The sequence below is a fragment of the Arachis ipaensis genome, chromosome B2 (genome assembly GCF_059453495.1).
Source record: "Arachis ipaensis isolate K30076 ecotype BB chromosome B2, ASM5945349v1, whole genome shotgun sequence".
NCBI classification, from domain to species: Eukaryota; Viridiplantae; Streptophyta; class Magnoliopsida; order Fabales; family Fabaceae; genus Arachis; species Arachis ipaensis.
In genome coordinates, this window is record NC_142437.1 from 121,912,308 (window position 1) to 121,934,702 (window position 22,395).

The window sequence follows — 22,395 nt, forward strand, 5'->3', positions numbered from 1 at the left end:
CGAAGATAACTCTGAGACTATACGTCTTTAATTCTAGAGCAATCGATCAAACAATGAGTGACTGTTTCCGTTGCTTCATGACAGCAGCGGCATATTGGTGATATAGATGGGATGCGGTGATGAATCTGAGCAAGCACCGGAAGTCAGCCATGGAGAGCTTTCCAGATAAATAGCTTAATTTTGTGAGGCAAGTTCAACTTCCATAGATCAATCCACGACTTTTTTTGCTGCATATAATTAGGGCAAAGCTCCAGAGGCGGATGGTAAAATAAATAGCCAATTCTGTAACCTGAAGCTGTATCATATTGCTTGGATTTGTTCAAATCCCATTGCAATTTGTCCCTACTCTGCTGAATTTTAACTGACAAAATCCTGTTTGCAGCGTCTTGGGGAAATAATTCTTGAATGAGATTCTGATTCCAATTCCTATCTTCAGTAATTAAATCTTTAACTCTTGGAACCAACTCAAAAATAGCCTGTCTATTTGGCATGTCAGAAATCATTAAAGGATACGGAGGAGGCAGCCAATGATTCCCAAAGGTTCGGATATTCTCACCAGTACCCACAACCTAATTAAGACCTTTTTCAACAATCTTTCGGCCTTCCAGTATGCTCCTCCATCCCCAAGAAGGTAAGACTCCAATTTCTGCTGTTATAGCATTACCATTGGTAAAGTATTTACCTCTTAGGTTTTTGGATAATAAGGAAGTAGGTTGTGTTACAAGTCGCCAAAACTGTTTGCCTAAAAGCGCCATATTTTGAATTCTGAGATCTTTAAATCCAAGGCCTCCTTCTTTTCGTGGGCAGGTCATAGTGTCCCAGCTAATCTAAACCATCCGCCTTTCAGAACCTTTTTGTCCCCACCAGAACTGAGAAAGTAGAGAGTGAATTTCTGAAATTAAACCATCAGGCAACTTGAAGTAAGACAATGTATAAATAGGAATAGCTTCTCCCACTGCTTTAAGCAATACGTGTCTACCACCTGACGAAAGAAGATTGCGCTTCCACCCTTGGATTCTTTTCCGAACCTTTTCTTTGATCATACTAAAAGAAGCCTTTTTCGATTTAGAGACTGTAGAAGGCAAACCAAGGTATTTATCCTGAGCCCCAATATGATTAATATTCATAGAGTTAGCCACTAGTGTACGAGTAGTGGAGGGAGTGTTGTGGCTAAAGAATACAGCAGATTTATTAAGATTTACTCTCTGGCCACTGATGCTTTCATAAGAATTCAATAAATGCAGGATATTTGAACATGCTTTAGGATTAGCCTTACAGAATAAGATGGAATCATCAGCAAACAGGAGGTGGTTGACCTTGGGACATCACCTATGTATCTGAAGACCCTGAATTAGTCTGTTTTGTTCTGCCTTGTGTAGCAAGAAGGAGAGACCTTCTGCACAGAAAAGAAAAAGATAGGGGGATAGAGGATCTCATTGTCGAATACCTCTATTTGGTTTGAAGAAATCATAAGGTTGTCCTTCCATAATAACATAATAAGAAACAGTTATCACTAATTCTCGAATCCATATATCCACCGGGAGTCAAAACCAAACTTCTCCAATATAAACCAAAGAAAGTGCCATTCCACCCTATCATATGCCTTACTCATATCTAATTTTAGCGCCATTTCATTTTCGAGACCCCTTTTTGTGTTCTTCAAGTAATGCATACACTCGTGAGCAATTAGGATATTATCAGAGATTAATCTACCTTTAATAAAAGCACTCTGCGTAGGGTTAATTAGTCTATTCATCATACCCTGAAGCCTATGTACAAATACTTTGGAGATAATCTTGTAAAAGACTGAAGATAGGCTTATTGGTCTTACCTGAGTCATATCTTTAGCATCATAAATCTTGGAAATAAGACAGATCTGAGCGTGGTTAAAACCCTTTAAGATTCTGCCCCAGAAAAGAAGCTCTTAACTGCTCGAAACACATCACCACTAAGTATGTTCCAGAAGCTTTGAAAAAATTTTGCTGTCATACCATCATCTCCTGGAGCACTTTGAGGATGAATGCTAAATGTTGCGCGTTTCACTTCCTCCATAGTCACTGGTCTTTGAAGCCTACGGTTCATGTGAGCTGTAACCTTAGGTTCAAAATCAGTAAACAGAGGTTCAGGGTTCTCATGACAAGTGGAGGAAAAGATGTCCTTGAAATAAAATTTAGCCACAGAAGCAATACCAGCATTTGAAGTAGCCACTTCACCATCACTGCCAGTTAGTTGCCAAATTCTATTCCTTCAGGTTCGATTTCTAAATTTCTGATGGAAGAAAGCTGTATTCTGATCACCAGATTTGAGTCATTTGACTCTAGACTTATCTTTTCAATAAGATTCCTCATTTTGCAATACTTTTTCAAGTTTGTCCTCTATTTCTGAAATGATGCCGCCTCCATGAATTCCTGCTAAACGAAGTTCCTCTAATTCCGACTGTAGTAAATCAATCTCCACCTTCGAATTAGATCTGTGTTCTTGCTGCCATCTGACAATCTTATGCCGACAACGCTTTATTTTTTGAGCTAGGATATACATGGTTGAACCATCAATCTGTTCATGCCAAACCTCTCTAACAATCTGCCTTATTTCATCATTGGAACACCATCTTTCTTGGAATTTGAATCGGCGTTTAGATCTCTCAGTTCTCGAATTAGAGTCTAAGAGAAGAGGGGCGTGATCCGAGCCTGATTCTAACAATCTAAGAACCGTTGCATTGGGATAGAGTTGCTGCCAATCAACTCTTACCAGGAATCGGTCCAGTCTTTCCTGTATCAACTCATCACCCCTCCGTCTATTTGACCAAGTGAATGGTCTTCCGACCATACCAATGTCAATCAGGGAATTATCATCAATAAAACTATTAAAGGTTTCAATAGAAGAAGGAGATTTAGCACCCCCACCTTCTTTCTCCAATTGATTAGAAATGGCATTAAAATCCCCCATTAACACAACCTTACTATCGAACTGTTGGGTGACTGAAGTTAATTCAGCAAATTGAGCTATTCTATGTTGATCATTTGAACTGAGATAAACACCTAGAACACCATAGGGATCATTAGAACCAGCTGTCAGAATTGATGCCGCAATGAAGAATCTACCATGCTGTAAAATCTGAACAGTGCAACCATCCCTCCATGCCATTGCCAAACCCCCTGATAATCCATCTGGATCCACAATAAATCATTCCTTGAAACCACAAGATCTTAGTTTTCCTTCAACTTGTCGAGATTGATTTTTTGTTTCACAGATAAAACCAACCTCGAGGGAGTAGGATTTACAAATCCCTCTAAGATTGTGAATTGTTAGGGTCTCCCTAAACCTCGACAATTCCACGAGAGCAGTTTTATATTTCTATGGGTGCCACTTGAAGGCTGGCACCCTCCACCGTCATAGCAATTATATGAGGGTTCTGAGTCTCTGATTTGTTGCTCATGGTGTAGAGAAAATCAGAATTGGAATTTAATGATTCCAAAGAGAAATAAGATATATGGAATGAGTGAATTAGAAAACAGAATGAATTAAAAGAGGAATGAATTGGGAGAGAAAATGAAAATTAGAGAGTTAAGTGGAAAAGAAATTAAGTGCTTGTTTGGGCGCCATTATTCTGTTAAGAAAAGATCTTTTTTCAATGAAAAAATATTTTTTTTTATTTTGTAGCGTATTTGACAAATTTCTAGTAGTAAAAGTAAAAGCACTAGAAAAATAAAAAATATATTACTGAATAGATATAATGCATCACAAGAGGAAAAAAATATATTACTGAATAGAAGAGCAATCGATAAAAATGAGATTCTCTTCTAGCATATATGACCTTTTACTGTGAATAATTTATGAAATATAAATATAGATAAAATAAAAAAAAAGAATAAAATTTTTAATAAATTAAAAAAATATTCACAATTATATAATTAATTGATGATGTGCATATAACTATTAGATAATAAATTATAAAAAAATATTAATAACAATATTATATTTGATATTAAAATAAAATAAATATAAACCATGAATAAAAATAAGAAATTTAAAATCAAAATGCTTAAGATAAAAAAATTAAGAGAAACTTTTGATAAATAACGATTCGAACATTAACTTCATGAATCAAATAACATATATTTAAATTAATTAAATTAAATAATTCATATAACAAATTAACTATAATTGTTTGGCTAAATAAAATAACTTAAATAAATAAAAAATATCTTATAAATATAATATGTAACAATTAAACCACTCTTAAAAATGATTAATCAAAATAAATAAGACAAAAAAATACAAATTAAAATAAAATTAACTTATTTATTCCCGTCAAATCAAATAATATTAATATAACTGATTAATTAAAGTTAATCTGATCAAACAAAATATAAAATAATTTAATATTTTTTTCAATCAAATCAAATAAATAATTAATTATGACTCAAAATATATAAAACGAAAAGTTAATACAAATTAAAATAAAATCAAGTCATTTATTTTAGTCAAATCAAATAATTAATATATTTAATTAAATTATTATAGTTAATGTAGATAAATAAAATATTAAATAATTTAATATTTATCTCAATCAAATTAATTAATTAATTAATTAATGCATTTAAATAAATTAAATAAAATAAACAGAAAATACTTTTACAAATATACCACATCAACTCATCAGCTATACTATTAATTAAAAAAATTGATTTTAATAATATATAATAAATTTATGCTTATTTATTTCCATATTCCTATTATATATAAGTAAAAAATATTAATATATAAACTACAAAACGTTTATATAGTGTGAGCTTTAAAGTCTACCTTTTTTATTAATTTTTATTTTCGGGTTCAAAAGATTCAGTCACTCATACAAAAATTTTTAAATGATATTATTGATAAAATAGTCTATAAATAATTTAAAAATAGGATAAAAAGAACTAATACATATTATAATTTTTGTAAATAATAAAACTTTTATATTTAGAGAACGACTTATTCATTAGATTTAAATTTTTATGGCATTTGAATAAATATTTAAAAATTGTACAAAAATAAATTTGAGGTAAAATTTAATCTTTAAATTTTTTTATTTTTTAAAAAAATATAATTATTCACAATAATTTTTTTTAATTTATTTAACAAAAATTACTAAATTTTAAGAATAGAAAAATCTTACTTTTTTTTAATAATAATTGCAAAAACTTTTATCAAAAATTAATTTCTAACATTATTATTTAAATATATTTAATATATAATTTTTTTATGATATTTTAAATTTTTTTGGAGCTTATCTATCGCATAAATGAGTGTTGTTGCTTCTGCATTGAGAATTTCATTTCATCATGAATTTATAGGTGGCCAGTGTTGTAACTAAAGGCCTAAACCATTGTACTCTCTGTAAAATCATGTATTACAATATAATAATATCTAATACCAAAATATTTGATAATAAAAAAAATAAAAAAAAACTAAAATTTAATTTATTTAATATTTATTAATTATTATTAAAATTAATATTAAATAAAATAAATTTAATTTTTTTTTGTTTTTTTACTATTTTCAATTTATATAAATTTATGATTTTTTTAATCTTACCTTTAAAAAGGGCTAAAAAAAGTTATAGATATATAAGACCGGAAGCTTTTATATAAATATAGCATATGATGGTAATAATGAGTGTTTCATCAAAATAGTTACTTATGTAAAGTTTCTTTGATATTTATAAAAAGATTTAACTAATACATGTCTAAAAAATGATTTTAGAACATTGTTTTAGGGTCGGTGCTCACTCAAAAATACTACGAGCATAACAAAAAAAATTAATAACTAGAATGACTCTGTATATTTTTAATATGTATTGTTTAATTTATTGAGGTGAATTTTAAAAAGGATCAGTAATTTTTAATATTTTTTGTTATCTGCATAAATATTAAATTATATTTAATAAATAAATTTTATTAATTTATAAGTACAAATTTTAAAAAATTTTGAGAGTAAATCGTATTAATTTATATATATAAAACTCTAATAAATATGAATATAAATTATATATTTCGTATATGTAAAACATATATAAATATAAGTGTAAGTACTAACTAAAAAAATAATATTTTTTAATAATGTAACATTGTTCGAACTTAGTATGACTATGTTATACTGATTATGATAATTATATAAGTGTTGTTAAAAACAGAATCACATTTTTCTTACATTTTTGTTATACTTTCTTAAGTAATATTTATAAAAAAAACATTAATACAAAATATTATAATTATCAATAATCACCATAATATAATCATACTAAAATAAACCAGCAATTGATTTAGTTATTGATCCTTTGTTAATCCTTAGTATGATTTTCCTGTATTCATGTACTAGTTAGTTATATGGTAAACAATTTTTATAACTAGCAATACATTGTAAATACCTAGTGATTTTTATATTTAATTGTATCTTGATACATAGTGGAACTCTTGCTTAATCTCTTAAGCTAGGATTTCTTATTAAAGAGTCTGCAAGTTCTGTGGACCACATTTGGGCTTGTCCCATTTGCAAGCTCTCTTTCTAGTTTTTTTTTTTTTACTTCTGTTTTGGGCTTAGGTTGTAGGTCTTTGTTTTGGTGATGGCAGAATGCACAATAGGCTTTTCTTTTGATTTCATGCTATCGACAACTTATAAAAAAAATTTCATGTCCTAAACTATTCAAATTGTGATGTTAATAATTTGATTAGGATGAGTACAAATAAAAAAAAAATAGTTTTTTTCATTTTAAAAAATCTTATGTACTCCTTATATACTCATATTATAATTAATTATCATCAATATTATACTAATAAAAAAATAATCTAAATAAGAATACATAAGGCTTCAAACAGTAAAAAAAATTGGATTTCATTAATTTTCTATTCCATGTTAAGTTACACTGTGTTATCTTTTTGGTTTGAAAGGCCCAACATGTCTAGTAGTTAAGCATATGTTAGTACGATAATAAATTAATAATAGAGATAATTTAAAATTAAATTAAAAAGATAAACAGTTATCTTGAGCATACATTTACTTCAAACAAAAATGCTTACTATATTATATATAATTAAATTCATTAGAAAAGTAATTCGTAATATTAGTATTTTTCTTTTTTTTTTTAATTTAATGTGAAAAAATGTGTGTATTCTCTTTTAACATGTAGGTATGAGTTGATGATTCATTTCCTTTTAATTACAGGAGTTTATCATTAATAATGAAATAGATTCTAGCCATGAACCAATGTCAATTCAACTGTGTCTAACAAAATATACTCTAATCACCGTTTTAAAGAAATACTTTTCATACTACAATGATTGTTAATAATATATGAAAGATCTTATTGTAATCAAGCTAAGCTAAGCTATCCGGTCCCATTATCATTTCACTTCCTAAGTCGCATTCTCTAACTCCAATTGAAGTTATGATAACTTGAAAGTGATGTTTGTTCACACATCTTTTTTCTGTTACATATTTAGTATTTGATCATGCAGCAATTAATTAATTAACTAATTATCTATAAAAAATGTTATACTAATCAACCATGATATGTGATTACACGTAAATTTTAATTTCTTCACAAGTCTGCCAAAAATTAAAATATATAATTTATGTATATATCTTTCTCATCTATACTATAATTCTACCTTTTTTTTTTATGCTTATGTGATGATTAATAACGTTATTCCTTGAATAATCCAAATTGATCAGTGAATTATTAGAGGGCATGGAACTGCAGAGAGTTTTGGTAAGGCATCATATTCAAAATTTGTAGCTAATAGTAGTGGTCGCAAAATAAGGCACTCAAGCTAGTCCATATAGCCATTATCATCATGTATGTTAATGTTTGTTTTGGTCAATATTGTGAAAAGGGTATTATTTGGTGTCTGATTTGCATTACTATGTGTTTCTACCCATCAAGTCACTATTTTCTCAGCCTCCATAGTGGTAGTGGTAGACACATCATTCTTGCTTCAGGCATATGCCAAAATATAATTAGAAAAATTAGAGAAAAAGAAAACTACTACTCTTAATTTCTTTTTCTTTTTGGAAAAAAAATATTATTCTTTCTATTTCAAATTGTTAAGGTAATTTTACAACCGCTAGAAATTAGAATAGCTAATAATAACTTTATTAATTAAAACAAAAAATGTTATTCGTATATTAAAATCAGCTACCAATATATTTGTGTATAAATACACATGTGGTTTAATTTATTTTTAATATATATTTATTTTTTGACATGTATTTTATAATATTGGCTGATTTTAATATATACATAATATAATATAATTAAAAATTACGTATTATTATCTTAATAATAATATTGTTGGTTAGACACTATTGGCTATAGTCCCATGAATTGATTAATTGAATGGTTAATGAGACGTACGTGAAAGTGATGGGATACAGAAAATGTTATATACCAAACAGATGATACAGCGTGGTTGGTATCTTCTCAATTCTTGCTAAGGTTACGTCAATTGTATTGGTCCTAAAGACAAAAAAATGTTATTCTCAAACTATATACTTATTATGGATCTTTGAGTAACATACTTAAGAAAAGGTACTTTGTTTGATATTAATTTTATCACACAACCCTTGGCGTTTCCTTCAAACCAATTTGATTGCTTAAACCCCACAACAAATTCATATGACAATAATTAATGTATTTTCCATGTAACACATCTTTATGATAGGTGGAATCGTTGTGACATATTTATTACTAAATATATTGTTCGTATTATACAAGAATTAATACCAAATCCACATTGTCATATCATGCAATATCCGGTATTGAAGTTGTTTGAGATGATGATGAACGTTAGATTAGATTAGGTGTTATTGTTTTTATTTATATATAGCTACTTTTCTCTTGAAAGCTAAGACATTTTCAGACTTTTTCTACTGCCTTGAATTTCGCTTCTTCCCTACTCAAAGGTAGCATTTTATGGCTTTTACATAATTCGACCATCTCCACCTAACATATACATATCACACAACAAAAATAACACATTGCTTTTGGACTCAAACGAATAAGGGCTTAGTGAGTAAGTAAATTAACCCTTTTTGGTTCAATAGTAAATCTGAGACCAAACCTATATGAATTATTGAAAGGGATCATGCATGATTACTAGTTACAAAGCACAATCCAGTGAGCAGTGCCTAAGATTGAATCATAAGCTAGCTAGATTCAGTTTTGCTTTATTATACATATGAAGTGACTTAGGAGTAGGTGCACAGATCTAAGACACAACGAAATCAATTAGAGCAAAAAAGACCCCACATTTTGCTTCCATGATATGGAGTCACTTACATGCAATATAGGGTGGCTGACCCCTTAATTTAGGCATGTGCACACTTGCGAAAATTGCAATTATGTATATAAAATATATATAATCATATTTTGCAATACATTTATTTTGAGACAACCTGTTGATGTTTTCGTTCAACCAGCAAGGTTGGACCTATATATATGATCACAAATTACTTAGCTTAATTATAAAAAGAACCATGCTGAATTGCTTTGGAATAAGTTATGTTATAAGGTACTAAGCTCAAAGCATAGTTTTATTGTCACGTTATATTTATATGTAAGATTATAAGAATCCGTGACCAGCAAAGAATAATGCTATTTTGGACTTTAATCTATAAGTGCTTGTGAATAATTAGACATCAAATGACATGATGGGTCATCCAAATTTGTTTTACCTTAATTGTCTCGTTATATCGTGTCATTAAAAAAAAAATGCAGTTGATCCTTTACCCTTCAGATAATTCCTTAACTAACCCCCATAAATTCTGCAAATAAAAAGTGATCTTCTATTCTTGGTGGGGATATGGTCAATATCTTAATGCTTTTTTATTCGGGATTGTCATGACCATGGGGGCAGCTTTAATTCACTCTTTTGCTTTGAGCCTGCTCCCTATGCTATTACCGTTTGGTCCCTTCTATTCATGATATCTCGTGAACCCTACTTTTGTCGCTTTAAACTATGTGTTATAGTGATAATCCAAGCTAGGTTAAATAGTAAATATTATTTTACACCAAAAAACAATGATCTGATAGACTCTGGTATTATACTAAACTTATACAAACTTAACTCAACCATAAAAGCTAATTCAAAGGGTGTGAATTATGTACTTATAAAGATGATCGAAATCATATTCTTAATTTAATTAAAAATTTGACTGTCTAGGGTTTAGAAGGGAGAATAAGAAAAGTGGGTGGAAAAGAAAGAAACTTTTGTGTGAATTAGTTATTGTTATTGTTATTTCACTCAAAAGGAGGTCTCTGCTTGCTCAAGGTATCCAACCCAACAAAGGGATTCACATGGGTGGCCCTCTCATTTCCTCATCTTATTAAGCTGTGGTCCATCACTTCATTCACTTGCACTTTCCTATCTACTAATTCACAATCCTCACTCTTATTTATAATCACCCCTTTATGGTTGATGCAATTTCTACATGTACATCTCATAATTATGCAATTTTTTTAAATATAATTTTAGTCTTGCTTATTCTTGATAGAGATACTAACCCATGCCCTGAAGAATCAGAATCAGAATCAGAATTACTTTACTTGTGTCTAACTTTTTAATTAGACAAGTAAAATAATGGGGTTATTAAGCTACCTACTACGTCTTCAGTAACAGTAAACTGATTAATGCTGCTACTAAATAACTGTTAACTGCTAACTTCCAATTCCATCACAAAAATAAGATTAATTATAAAAAGGTGCAAGATTTTGTAATGCATGCCTCTGTTTGCTTGTAGCTTACCTTACCTATTCGTTTGGTTGCTTTTTTTTTTTTTTTTTTTCATAATTAAGTTCCCTTTCGGGTCCTATGTTTTAAGAATTTTATTATAATATAGTAATGTTATGTGTTTCCAAATGTAATATGGACAAAACCATCTTCCAATTTAAGTCAATCCAAACGGGGCACTCTCATCTGTCTCATATCGGTTTTCTTTTCCATTTGCCTCCAACTTCCAACGAAACAACTCACTATTAAATGACACAACTACCCCACTGAAGCACAAGATTACATTTTCTAGGGAGAATTCTAGGAGGGTATTTCGGTAAAATCAGTTACTAGTATCCAAGTCTGTATCAGCTGCAATCTAAGGATAAGCACAGATCTGCCGGAAAAAAAAAAAGAACTTCTTTCTCTCCTCTCTTCATTTCTCTCACTCTCTTTGTTTTCTTTTATGATAAGATCGTTGCTCGGATTCTAACCATCGTGACCTGGCCGGAATATTCTCACCGGAAATGGGTTTCCACTACAGCCACTGATACCTCTGAAAATATTTAATAGGGAATATGGGTAACGAAGAAGACTTCGCCGGAGAACCCAACTCCTTTAGGAAGGAGGCACCCGCCGGAACTTCCAACCTCCTCCGGCGAGCAGCGGAGCTCATTGCCACCGTGCTCTCCCTCTCCCTCTCGATCAGGGCCTTCGCCACCAAATGGCAACTCATCCGGACCAAGCTCGAGGAGCTCCACTCCGGCCTAATCGCCGCCGAGAACTGCGACTCCGGCGAGAACCCACAGCTCACGGGCATCCTCCCATCGGTGATTTCGACCGCCGGAGAGTGCCGCGACTTGGCGCGCCGTTGCTCCGACCTCTCCTACAGCGGGAAGCTCCTTATGCAGAGCGATTTGGACGTGGCGATTGCAAAGCTCGACGGCCACGTCAGCACCCTCTCGGAGATTTACAAAAAAGGAATATTGGCGAATGGGTCTGCCCTCGTCGTTTCAAAACCGAGTCTTGGCGCTTCAAGAGAAGACATAAGGTTCTACGTGAGGGACCTATTAACGAGGATGAAGATTGGGGATTTGGGTATGAAGAAAGTGGCTCTCAGGAACCTGTACGAGGTTGTCGTCGAGGATGACAGGTACGTTAAGGCCGTTGTGGACGTTGGTGACGTGGTTCATGTGCTGGTTGGGTTTCTTGGTTCAACTGAATCGGGACTCCAAGAGGAGAGTGCAAAGGTTGTTTCTGTGATTACAGGATTTGGTTGCTACAAGGGCAATTTGGTAAATTCAGGAGTGGTTGCGCCGTTGGTTAGGGTGCTGGATTGTGGGAGCGAAGAAGGGAAAGTTGCTGCAGCGAGGTGTTTGGTGAAGCTCACTGAGAATTCTGATAACGCTTGGTGTGTTTCTGCACATGGTGGTGTCACTGCGTTGCTTAGAATTTGTGATGGTGATGGTGGTGGTTGTGACGGAGATTTGATTGGTCATGCGTGCGGTGTGTTAAGCAATCTTGTTAGTGTTGAAGAGATTAAGAGGTTTATGATTGAGGAAGGTGCGGTTTCTACGTTTATAAGGCTTGTGAGGTCCAGGGATGAAGCCATTCAAGTGAATTCAATAGGCTTCATTCAGAACATTGCCTCTGGTGATGAATTGGTTAAGCAGATGGTGATTAGAGAAGGTGGAATCCGTGCTCTGTTGCGTGTTCTTGATCCTAAATGGCCCTGTTCTTACAAAACAAGGGAGATTTCAATAAGGGCTATTGAGAATTTGTTTTTCTCTCCGCTTAGCTCTGTGAGTGCTTTGATTAGTTACGGTTTTGTGGATAGTTTGCTGTATTATGTTCGAAATGGCGAGGTTTCGATTCAAGAATTGGCGCTGAAAGTGGCATTTCGATTGTCTGGAACGTCCGAGGAGGCGAAGAAATCAATGGGGGATGCAGGTTTCATGGCTGAGCTTGTGAAATTCCTGAATGCGAAATCGTTTGAGGTTCGCGAAATGGCAGCTGAGGCACTCTCTGGGTTGGTTATGTTGCCTAAGAACAGAAAGAGGTTTGTGCAGGATGACCATAACATTGCACTTATCCTTCAATTGCTTGATCCTGAAGAGGGGAATTCAGGTAACAAAAAGCACTTAATCTCAATCTTAATGTCATTGACAAGTTGCAATAGTGGGAGGAAAAAGATTGTTAGTTCTGGTTATGCAAAGAACATTGAGAAGCTTGCAGATGCTCAAGTTTCTTCTGATGCCAAGAAACTTGCAAAGAAGCTATCCACAAACAGGTTCCGCAGCTTGTTCAGTGGAATCTGGCATTCATGAATGAATCTGATTCTTTTTAACTGTATATTTACATAAGTGTCTTACAAGTTTTGCTAATTGGTTTCTTCTGTTTTCATTTCATGACAAGAATAGCACAGCTTCGTGTTGAGATTTGTAACAAGATGTAGTGATGATACCATAAAAGCTTTGTTGTAGATTTTCAAAGAGTTATTATATTATTATATTATATGATATGACAAACAAATAATGTTAATTAATTACTAATTACAGATATCTATTTTGGTGTGTTGTTGGAATTATTCTTGAGAAATATTTTATTGTTATGAATTTGTGACCACATGGGAAAGACAGACACTTCAATCCGTGGGAAGCATGTGAGTATGCAAAGAAGATAGCGATAGATGAAGTTTCCATCTGCATTATTTTTGTCTCTAGCAATGCTTGCTCTTGGCTTTTACTGATTTTTTGTTTATACTTTATAGTAAATTCCTTGCTGCTGATGAAGAATGTATACACCAACATTTTCTTTTATTGATGCATATACTTTTTTGTTTTCTTCCTTTTATTAATTACTATTTGCTTTTCAAGTTCTAAAATAACACATTTGTCTTATCTAGAATAAAGTGTGTTTAGGTATAATCGGTGATTGGTGAAGTCAAAGACACGCATAACCCATCTTATAAACATGTATTGATTATTTCACTTAATTTTCACGCGAGTGGGTGGCTAAGGATGTAGATTTTACTCTTTTATGTAAATAAATAAATGGTTTAAACTTTAAAGGTGTGAATGTTGGAAGGAAATCTATAACCTTGTGTTATGTGAAGATGTGAAGGTGTTGGGTCTATAAAACCAAAGGTAGATATGGCTACACAATGGGAAACATGTGAATTTGCATATCCAATAGGCTCAAAGATTTGAAGCTCTCATTCCGAATTTATTATTTCACTTATTGAGGGCTTTCAAGGTTCAAAGATTTGTGTTATTTTATAATATTGGAGCAACATTATTCAATAGAATCCAATGCATGGAGAACACTGTTCACATTTAATTTCTTAACCATGTTTTCAAGACTGGTGTGCATATATATAAACATATTGTGGCGGTTTTCTAGTGATGTCACTTGTTCCTAAATGCAGCTAAGAAAACATGATAAAGCCATTTAGAGTTACAAATTATCTTTGTTACATCAGTTAGCTTGGATTCGAATGTTTTCCTTTTCAAAGAGAACATGAGAGAGTAGAGTTTCTTTTTTACTTTTGACTTTGGTCAAGGTGAGAGTAGAGTTTGTATCTCCACGCCTACAACTATAAACAAGATTGCGGAGATTGGAGAACATGGCCAAGGGTTTTTTTTTTTTTTTTTTTTCATTCTATCGTCCAATCCGTGAAGGCAGGTATTAATCCGTTGCGAATCGAATGAGTTGCTTTATGCAGAATTCGAACCCTGAAACTTGTTTAAGCGGATTAGCTCACCACTAGAGTCATGTTGGTTTCAAGGGATTATGACGAAACTACTTAATACGAAGCAGAATTCATGATAAGATAAAAATAAAAGGAAGTGTCTCACTCTACCTCAATTTGATTTCTTAATGCAACAATTAAGGGAAACATTCTATCTCTTTTATTCACACTTAAGTTTCTCAAGAAACTCAAAGAAATGTCATTCATCAAAATTGAAAAAAATGACTACAAAGTTTAGAAGTTTTTATACTTCTTAGTTTCAAAATCCTAACTCATAAGTTCACTAAAACAAAATAGGTCAAATCATAATTGAGCCTAAAACAATAAAAGCAAAATAAAATAAAATAAGACCTAAAAAATAAATACTAACAAAGTGATACATATTTGATTCAACTTGACTAATGAAAGTCTTTAATATAACTTGAAAATAGTAAGATATTGGGTTTTTTATAATGTATCCACTGTCTTGACTATTCTTGATGTATATCTTGAACAAATCATTTAACTATATTTGTAATTTTTTTTATTTTCTTAGATATTTTTGCAATTAGACTAATTGGTATATAACAATTCTCAGTTTGTTTCACAAAACTCATCTTTTTTTTTTTGGTAAACATATGGGCCTAAGCCCAAAGAAAGAAAATTACAAATTTATCAAACTACAAGAAGCTAATTAGAGGACATAAAACTCATCTCTACCAATAGAAAACAGGTTTTGATTTTTACGAAAATGGGCTGAACTGGGCTTTGATTTCCCATAACCCAATGATACCTAAGACGGACCAATATTGAACCATGTCCATTGTCCAGACTTGGATTAAAATCAAAATCAGAATGGAATCAATTCATCGGATTAAATCAAAACCAGACATGACCAAAAAAAAAAAATCAAAACCAGACATTCATGTTCCAAAAAAAAAATAAAAACCAGACATAATATAATTTTTTACATTAATAAATATTTCTTTTTTATTTCTTTTATTATCATTGAAATTATTTTGGTAAACTGCATAATATCATACATAGTTACCACTCATCACAGTTGGTACAGCATAATGCAGTGCAACCCACAACACAGATTACAGTCCAATCATAATAATGAAGCCCAACTACAGAACAAATAACAAATTGTTTTCCCTTTTTTTTCTTGGTGCAAGTTTTCTTCTAAAGTCACCACTTTCTCATCTTCTAGAATTAGTGAGTAAGAATTTTTTGTTTTAAGAAATCTTTTCGATTTGAGGAATCTTTTCATAGAATTAATTAGTGCTGTACATTTTCTACTGTATATGTAAATAGTTAATACTAGCAATCAATAATTAATATATTTAAGTCATACATTTATTTATTTAGAAACTTGTTATATAATAAATAAGAAATATATTTTATAGAAAAGTATTTTTGTAAAATATAATTTAAGTTTTTAACAGAAAAATTGATGTGAATATTAGGTAATTAAAGTTGATATCAATATTTTAAAATAAATTTTAAAAAGTTATTATTTTAAATGTTACGATAAGAAAGAATTACATTTTAATCATATAACAAAAAACGAGAGTGAAATTTCATCATCCCCTCAATTCAGGGGATTGCCAATGTCTTTTAAAATGTATAATTACCACTTAAAAAAAATTTTAAATAAAACTTCATTTGAGTTATAACTCATTAGCAGTTATTTCCGTAAGTTGGCAATTGAACACCCTTAAACGCGTACTGCTAATATTTACCCAAAATTAGATTAATACAATATGAAAATTTGACTTCTCTTTTATTTTATTTAAATAAAACTAAAATAATACTTTCCTCATCTTTTTAAGTAAATTTTTAAGCCATATAAATAATTAAAACTGAAAATAGCTACTTCAAATGAGTGTTGGGCTGTTGGATGTTTACAATGCAATTAATTACAATTTAGAATCGAAAATATTTGACATTATATTAATTAACTTTTATATACAGTACTTAGCTTCTAGAAAAACAGCTAGCACATGCAACACTACTTAGCCTTTTTTTTTTTTCCTAATACATTTGTGTGGAGATATTGTTGTCAATGATCACAAACAATCACTGGCTTATGGAACCACAGTACAAAATCTAAAATCTTCTAACAATAAAACCAAGGTTCTAATTAATTATTATGTATGATGTCACATGAGACCGTTAATTCAATAATAATCCTTATTGTGATCCTAGGAGAAAAAACTGCTCTCTGATCTATCAATATATGCATAATAGCATAGTATTATTAACACGTATGATACATTATGTAAGGTTTGTGGGAAAATGACTTGTACATGTGATTCTGTTACAATATATATACATCTACCTCACGTGAATAGTTTATAGTGTGGGGACTTGGAAGAAGCTTCCTCCAACTTGTGTGATTACTTTCTTTGAGAATCACAGTGGGTGGGTCCAACCATGCAAGATGATATAGACAACAAAAAAGTTTGCTGCTTTTATGTCACTCTTGTAGAAAACGAGAATTGAATTCATAAGCAACCGTTGCTACTTGCTATCCAATTAATCTTGATGCACGGGCTTTGTAAGTTAATTTGTTATATTGGACTAATAATAAAATAATTAATTAAAAGCATGTGAAAGTGCGGGATTGAAGAATCGATGATGATAGGGTTGCTTGGTGTGTGTTTGTTTATGATCAGCCTATCAATTCTCACTTGTCAACTTCATTTTTTATGTCGTAATTATATTTCCCACTTGGACCCTCCATATTATATATATACAATCCAAAGTACTATTGGATTCTTTATGACTCAGAATTGGACTATATATACGCCACAGGAACTTATTTTTACTTTCTTTTTTCCCTCACATCAAGCACAACTATACTACTAAACACAATATTAATGAATGACTAAAAGTAATAAATTTTTATAATGGGTCGTCTCCAATTGCAAATTTTCCAAGTCAAGTGAATGTGTACGTATAAGTTGGCAGACTTTTCCAGTCAACGTCAACGGTATGAACACAGAAGAAATTAAAGGCAAACCACTTATTGGAATCCAGTAGATTGCATTATTGGCTTTAACATGATAACATCACTGCAATTTCTGCAGTCAAAAACGGTGTTACCATTTGGTTGTCTCAATCTTATTTTAGAATTGAATTTTCAAAGATTCTTGTGATAGTCCAGTGCAAATTAATTCTCGTAAATTACTGTATTTGGTAGTCCAAATATAAAAGACCATACGAAGATATATAAATCGGAATACACAAAAATATGTTTCGAGTTTGAAATTATTCTAGAATACAATTTTTTTACGTTTTTATCTCTGTATTTATATCAGATTCGGTTTAGATACCAATCAAGACCCTCTGCGTGCACACCAAACCTTGTAACATGTACTGATGTACATGCTTTCATGGGACCCTTGGTCCTTCACCTAACATCATTGTAACATGTAAATGCTACCCAAGAGTGTGTGTAGTAAATGCTATATAATGATTTTCCGGGAAAAACTATATGCACATATATATTAACTTTGTCAACGTCAAATTGTGCATAGACATACGAGTATATCACCATTGATTACAACATTGCATGGTACTTAATTTTTAGGGTAAAGTACTAAATTGGTCCCTAGGTTTGAGCGTCAAAATTAAATAATTAACAAAATGTCCTACATAATAACAGTACAAGAACAAAATCGATAAAGCTCCAGAGGCATAAAATCAACCATTGATACATCAATATATTTATTTATTATTTTTTTATAATATAAATAAAATATTTTCTATAAAATTAAAGAAAATAATAAATAAATGTATTGATGCATCAATGGTTGATTTTGTGCCTCTGGAGCTTGTACTTGTTCTCCATATTATCGATTTTGTTCTTGAACTGTTGTTATGTAAGACATTTTGTTAATTATTTAATTTTGACCTCACTGTGGGACTAAATTGATGCTAAATGAAAATTTTTTGGATTCAAATAGAACACTTTAAACCTTAAGGACCAAAACAGAATTACGCCCAAACCTAGAAGACCAATTTAATACTTTACCCTAATTCTTAAATACTTGGAATGGTCCTTTCCTGCTAAGCACATGGTATTGGAATCCAAGTTCGCTCCTTCTCACTCAATTTATGACATTATGTTGTTCCCTTCTCTTGTACATTTTAATTATATCTTGCTAACTAAAACCTACTCTGTTTACATATTAGTATATACTAATACTAGTGTATCTCCGTGCGATGCGCGGATGGTACTACGCAATATATTTTATCTTTTTCTACGTATATACAGCTATGTTTAATAAAATTAATACTAAATTATAGTGCAAAACTTAATAATTTTTTTGGGATATAATAATATTAGATAAATTTTATGTGATTTGTCTAATGTGTAAAAAATGTGTGACGTGATATTACACATAATAATATAATTAAACATAAAAATTTATTAATGATTAATTATTTCTACTTACAATTTTTATATACATGTTTATTATTAGTAACATTTTAATGACAATTTATTTATTAATTTCGTATGCGATTTGTTTTATAAGAATTTTGTTTGAATAATAATATACTTAAAATGAATACTCATTTTAAAATCTTAGTTATTAAAATGTTGTTGGAACTTGGAAGAATTTAATTAATGGATATGGATATTAAAATATTAATGCTTGTTTAGTTGTGCAAGATGGATATAAATTTTGTATAGAAGGTAAAAAACGCTTCTCTATAAAGAAGTTCAACTTTTTGGCTAGCCAAAAAAGAGTAACACTTGCCCATTAAATGTGAGGCTGAACCCAATGTATGGTGATATTATCATATATTAATTTTGAATTGGCTGAACCCACCTACTTCATTTACTCATGATCGTTGGTTCATAAAAAGTTCATCTTTCTTTATCTAAGTGGCAAGAGAAACGCTAAAAAAAAGGGGAAAATTTTTCATGACTATTTTTCAACTACTTCTAAATAGCTTCATATGTTACTCATGGGGATTTTTTAGAATGCATTGGTTACAGCCGCATACACGCGCAGGTAAGCTAATCTGAATTCATTTTATATATGTTTATATTTGTTTTCTTTGGAAGTTTGAAACAGTAAAATATATAATTTACAACTATTGGTTGGTTTGTGAAATGAGCAGGTGACGAAGTAAAATCATGTTGTAATGGAATAATCATCTGGATGAAAATGATAATAATTTCTTTATTACTTGACTGGCTCCTTGTACAGAGTAGTATGTACAAATCTCTGGCTGAATTTATTTATTGAGCATAGTAACGGTTGAGTTCATAGAGGTAGATCTTGGTTTTGATTTGTTTTATTTTTTTGTTATAATTAGGGAACAAAAACTGTGAGAACTGTACATTTTCTCCATGGAGATTATTTCGGTAACCACCAAGTTTGGGTAATAACATAATCATCGCATATCTTTCCCTTTCTATCAATGTTAATTTTATATTTTTTTAAAACAGAGTTAGATAATTGATTTAAGTTGTTGTTTTGTCTTGCAGTTCTTACAAATTGGCGCTTGGTTGTGATCCGGATCTGAAAATTTCCATTAATGCAGAAATTGTTGATGATAGGTGTGATATAATATCTTTAATTATAAGTGGTCTACTCAAAGGTAACGAGACTTCTTCCATGGTTTAGTTACTTGCTTAGTCATTCATGTTTAACCAAAAATATCATGATATCCAACTACGTTGTATATAAAATGTTAAATGAAGATTAATACTTTATGACATGGAAATGAAATTGGGTGAGACAAAGTTGATTAAAGATGTTAATTATGTTTATATATAATTAGTTTACATGAAGAATTAGTAGAATCTTTTACAATTTGTAGTTGTTTCATTAGTTGAAATATCACATAGAAGGTTTATGTTACAAATGAATTCTACGTTGGAAAAGAGTTGCTTAATTAGAACTAAATACATCATAATAATTAAATTATGCTAATTAAATACATATTTAATTTGGTCTAAAAATAATCTGAAAAAAATTGTCATGTAATATGTAGTGGTTTCTATCCTTCTCTAGTCTTTTTATTTTAGATTGTAAGTGTGATTGACCGTCTTCAAAGAAATATGACTGATAAAAATGTGTATTTTTTAACAGGTATATAAAAAATATTTTCTCTTATAAAAGAAAAGGCATAAATAATAGAAACTCGTAATGAAAATACAAATCTCTTTGTGAAATCGAAAACAAAACACTGAATTGGCACAAAAGTGTGAATGCTATAAATTTTTTTGATAGAAAATGTGGGCTATAATAGGAGAAATAATCCTAACACGTGTTGTAGCTTTTGGCTAGCAACTTCCGTTTCGAAAAAAAAAATATTAAACTGAGTTTAAAAAAATCAGAATGTCCCATTGAGAATTAGATATTTTGAAAGTTAATCTTGACCTTAAAATCAATGGAATTGTCTTATTTGGTAGCAATACATGAAGAGTACAGTTTGTAAATAAGTTTTGTTCCCCGATTGGCTTATAATTAAAATTGAGCCGCTTTTTGAAATGATAACTTTTTCTTACTGTATGGCCAAACATTAAAACAAATGTGCTATCATAGATTCTCCAAAAATAATTAAGCAATATAATCCGCAAGACACGGGTTATAAATTAAAAAAAAAGCTAAACATTGTAAATTGCCTATTGCATATAAACTTGAATGAGTAGATAAGAACATGTACCTAACATATTGTGCATCATCTTATAAATTACCTTGTACGTGTAATCATTGCTGGAGTACTTTGATGATTCAGACTGAATTCCTATTTTGAGATAAAGTTATACAACTGTCTGCCTGAAAAAATGAATGGACTTCAATGAGTGTTTAAATGAAGCATTTACAATCCTAAGAAGCTAGAGTTAATTCATGAGAGTTAGGGCTAAAATTTTCAATCTTCTAAACAATAAGTTGTTACGTAAAAGTAATTTACAGAATAAACAAAAAATTTCAATATAGTTTGATTAATCATGAAACTTAAAAAATGGCATTAAAACATGCAAAAGTTGTAAATATACTTGTATACTGGGTTAGTTTTACCTCTGTATCTTATGTGAAATAACTCTAGCTTAAATTCCTAAACACCTCCTTGTATACCACATTGTCTGTTTTCCTCTTCTCATGTTTATCATGACAAATCAGAATCTTGAGACCTTTCCTATGAGTGACCCTTGAAAGTGCAACATAAAGTTGGCCATGCGTAAAAATAGGTTTTTTTAGAATCAACCCTACGTTTGACAATGATTGACCTTGGCTCTTGTTGATTGACATTGCATAGGATACCATTATTGGAAACTGTCTGCGTTGAAATCTGAATGGTATTCTATGATCGGATGGAGTGAGGGTCATCCGTGGTATGAATACCTTATCACCGCTCCCACTGCCTAAAAAGCTTCTTGCTTCAATGATGTGTCTTCCGAGTTTAGAAACTACCAATCGTGTCCCATTACATAGTCCAGCTGAGTGGTCTATGTTCCTTAGTAACATTATCGGGGTCCCTACTTTTAATGTTAATTCATGGTTGGGACACCTGAACATCTAATGCTATTTAGAAACTCGGGTGTATGAACTGATGCCAATAAGTCATTATGCGCTTCTGATTGACATGCGGTGTCTGAACTATAATAAGTTTTAGATTCTTCACTGTTCAAACTCATCATGAAGCTATTGATTTCATCAACCATATGTAGAGTTGGTGCAAGTATAACTCTTTCCTTTCAAATGTGATACACAATTTACCCCTATAAACAATTCCGGGTATGTTGCCTTGTAGATGGATACTATAGGGTCATCCCATTGATCAATGAGAATATCATCAGGAATTCCTATCTTGTCTATCCCATCAATAGGATCACCACACCGACCATCTCCAATTGACAAAATCCAATCAGCAAACTATTTTAAC

General features: G+C 31.1%; 1 protein-coding gene across 1 annotated transcript; it reads left to right on the forward strand.

Annotated features, from left to right (window-relative positions):
- The first annotated feature begins 10,903 nt into the window (after nt 1–10,903).
- Nucleotides 10,904–13,283, forward strand: LOC107626233 (ARM repeat superfamily protein). Its single transcript, XM_016329069.3, has one exon. The coding sequence runs from the start codon at nt 11,330–11,332 to the stop codon at nt 13,076–13,078; it is 1,749 nt and encodes a 582-aa protein (XP_016184555.1). The 5' UTR covers nt 10,904–11,329; the 3' UTR covers nt 13,079–13,283.
- Nucleotides 13,284–22,395: the final 9,112 nt, after the last annotated feature.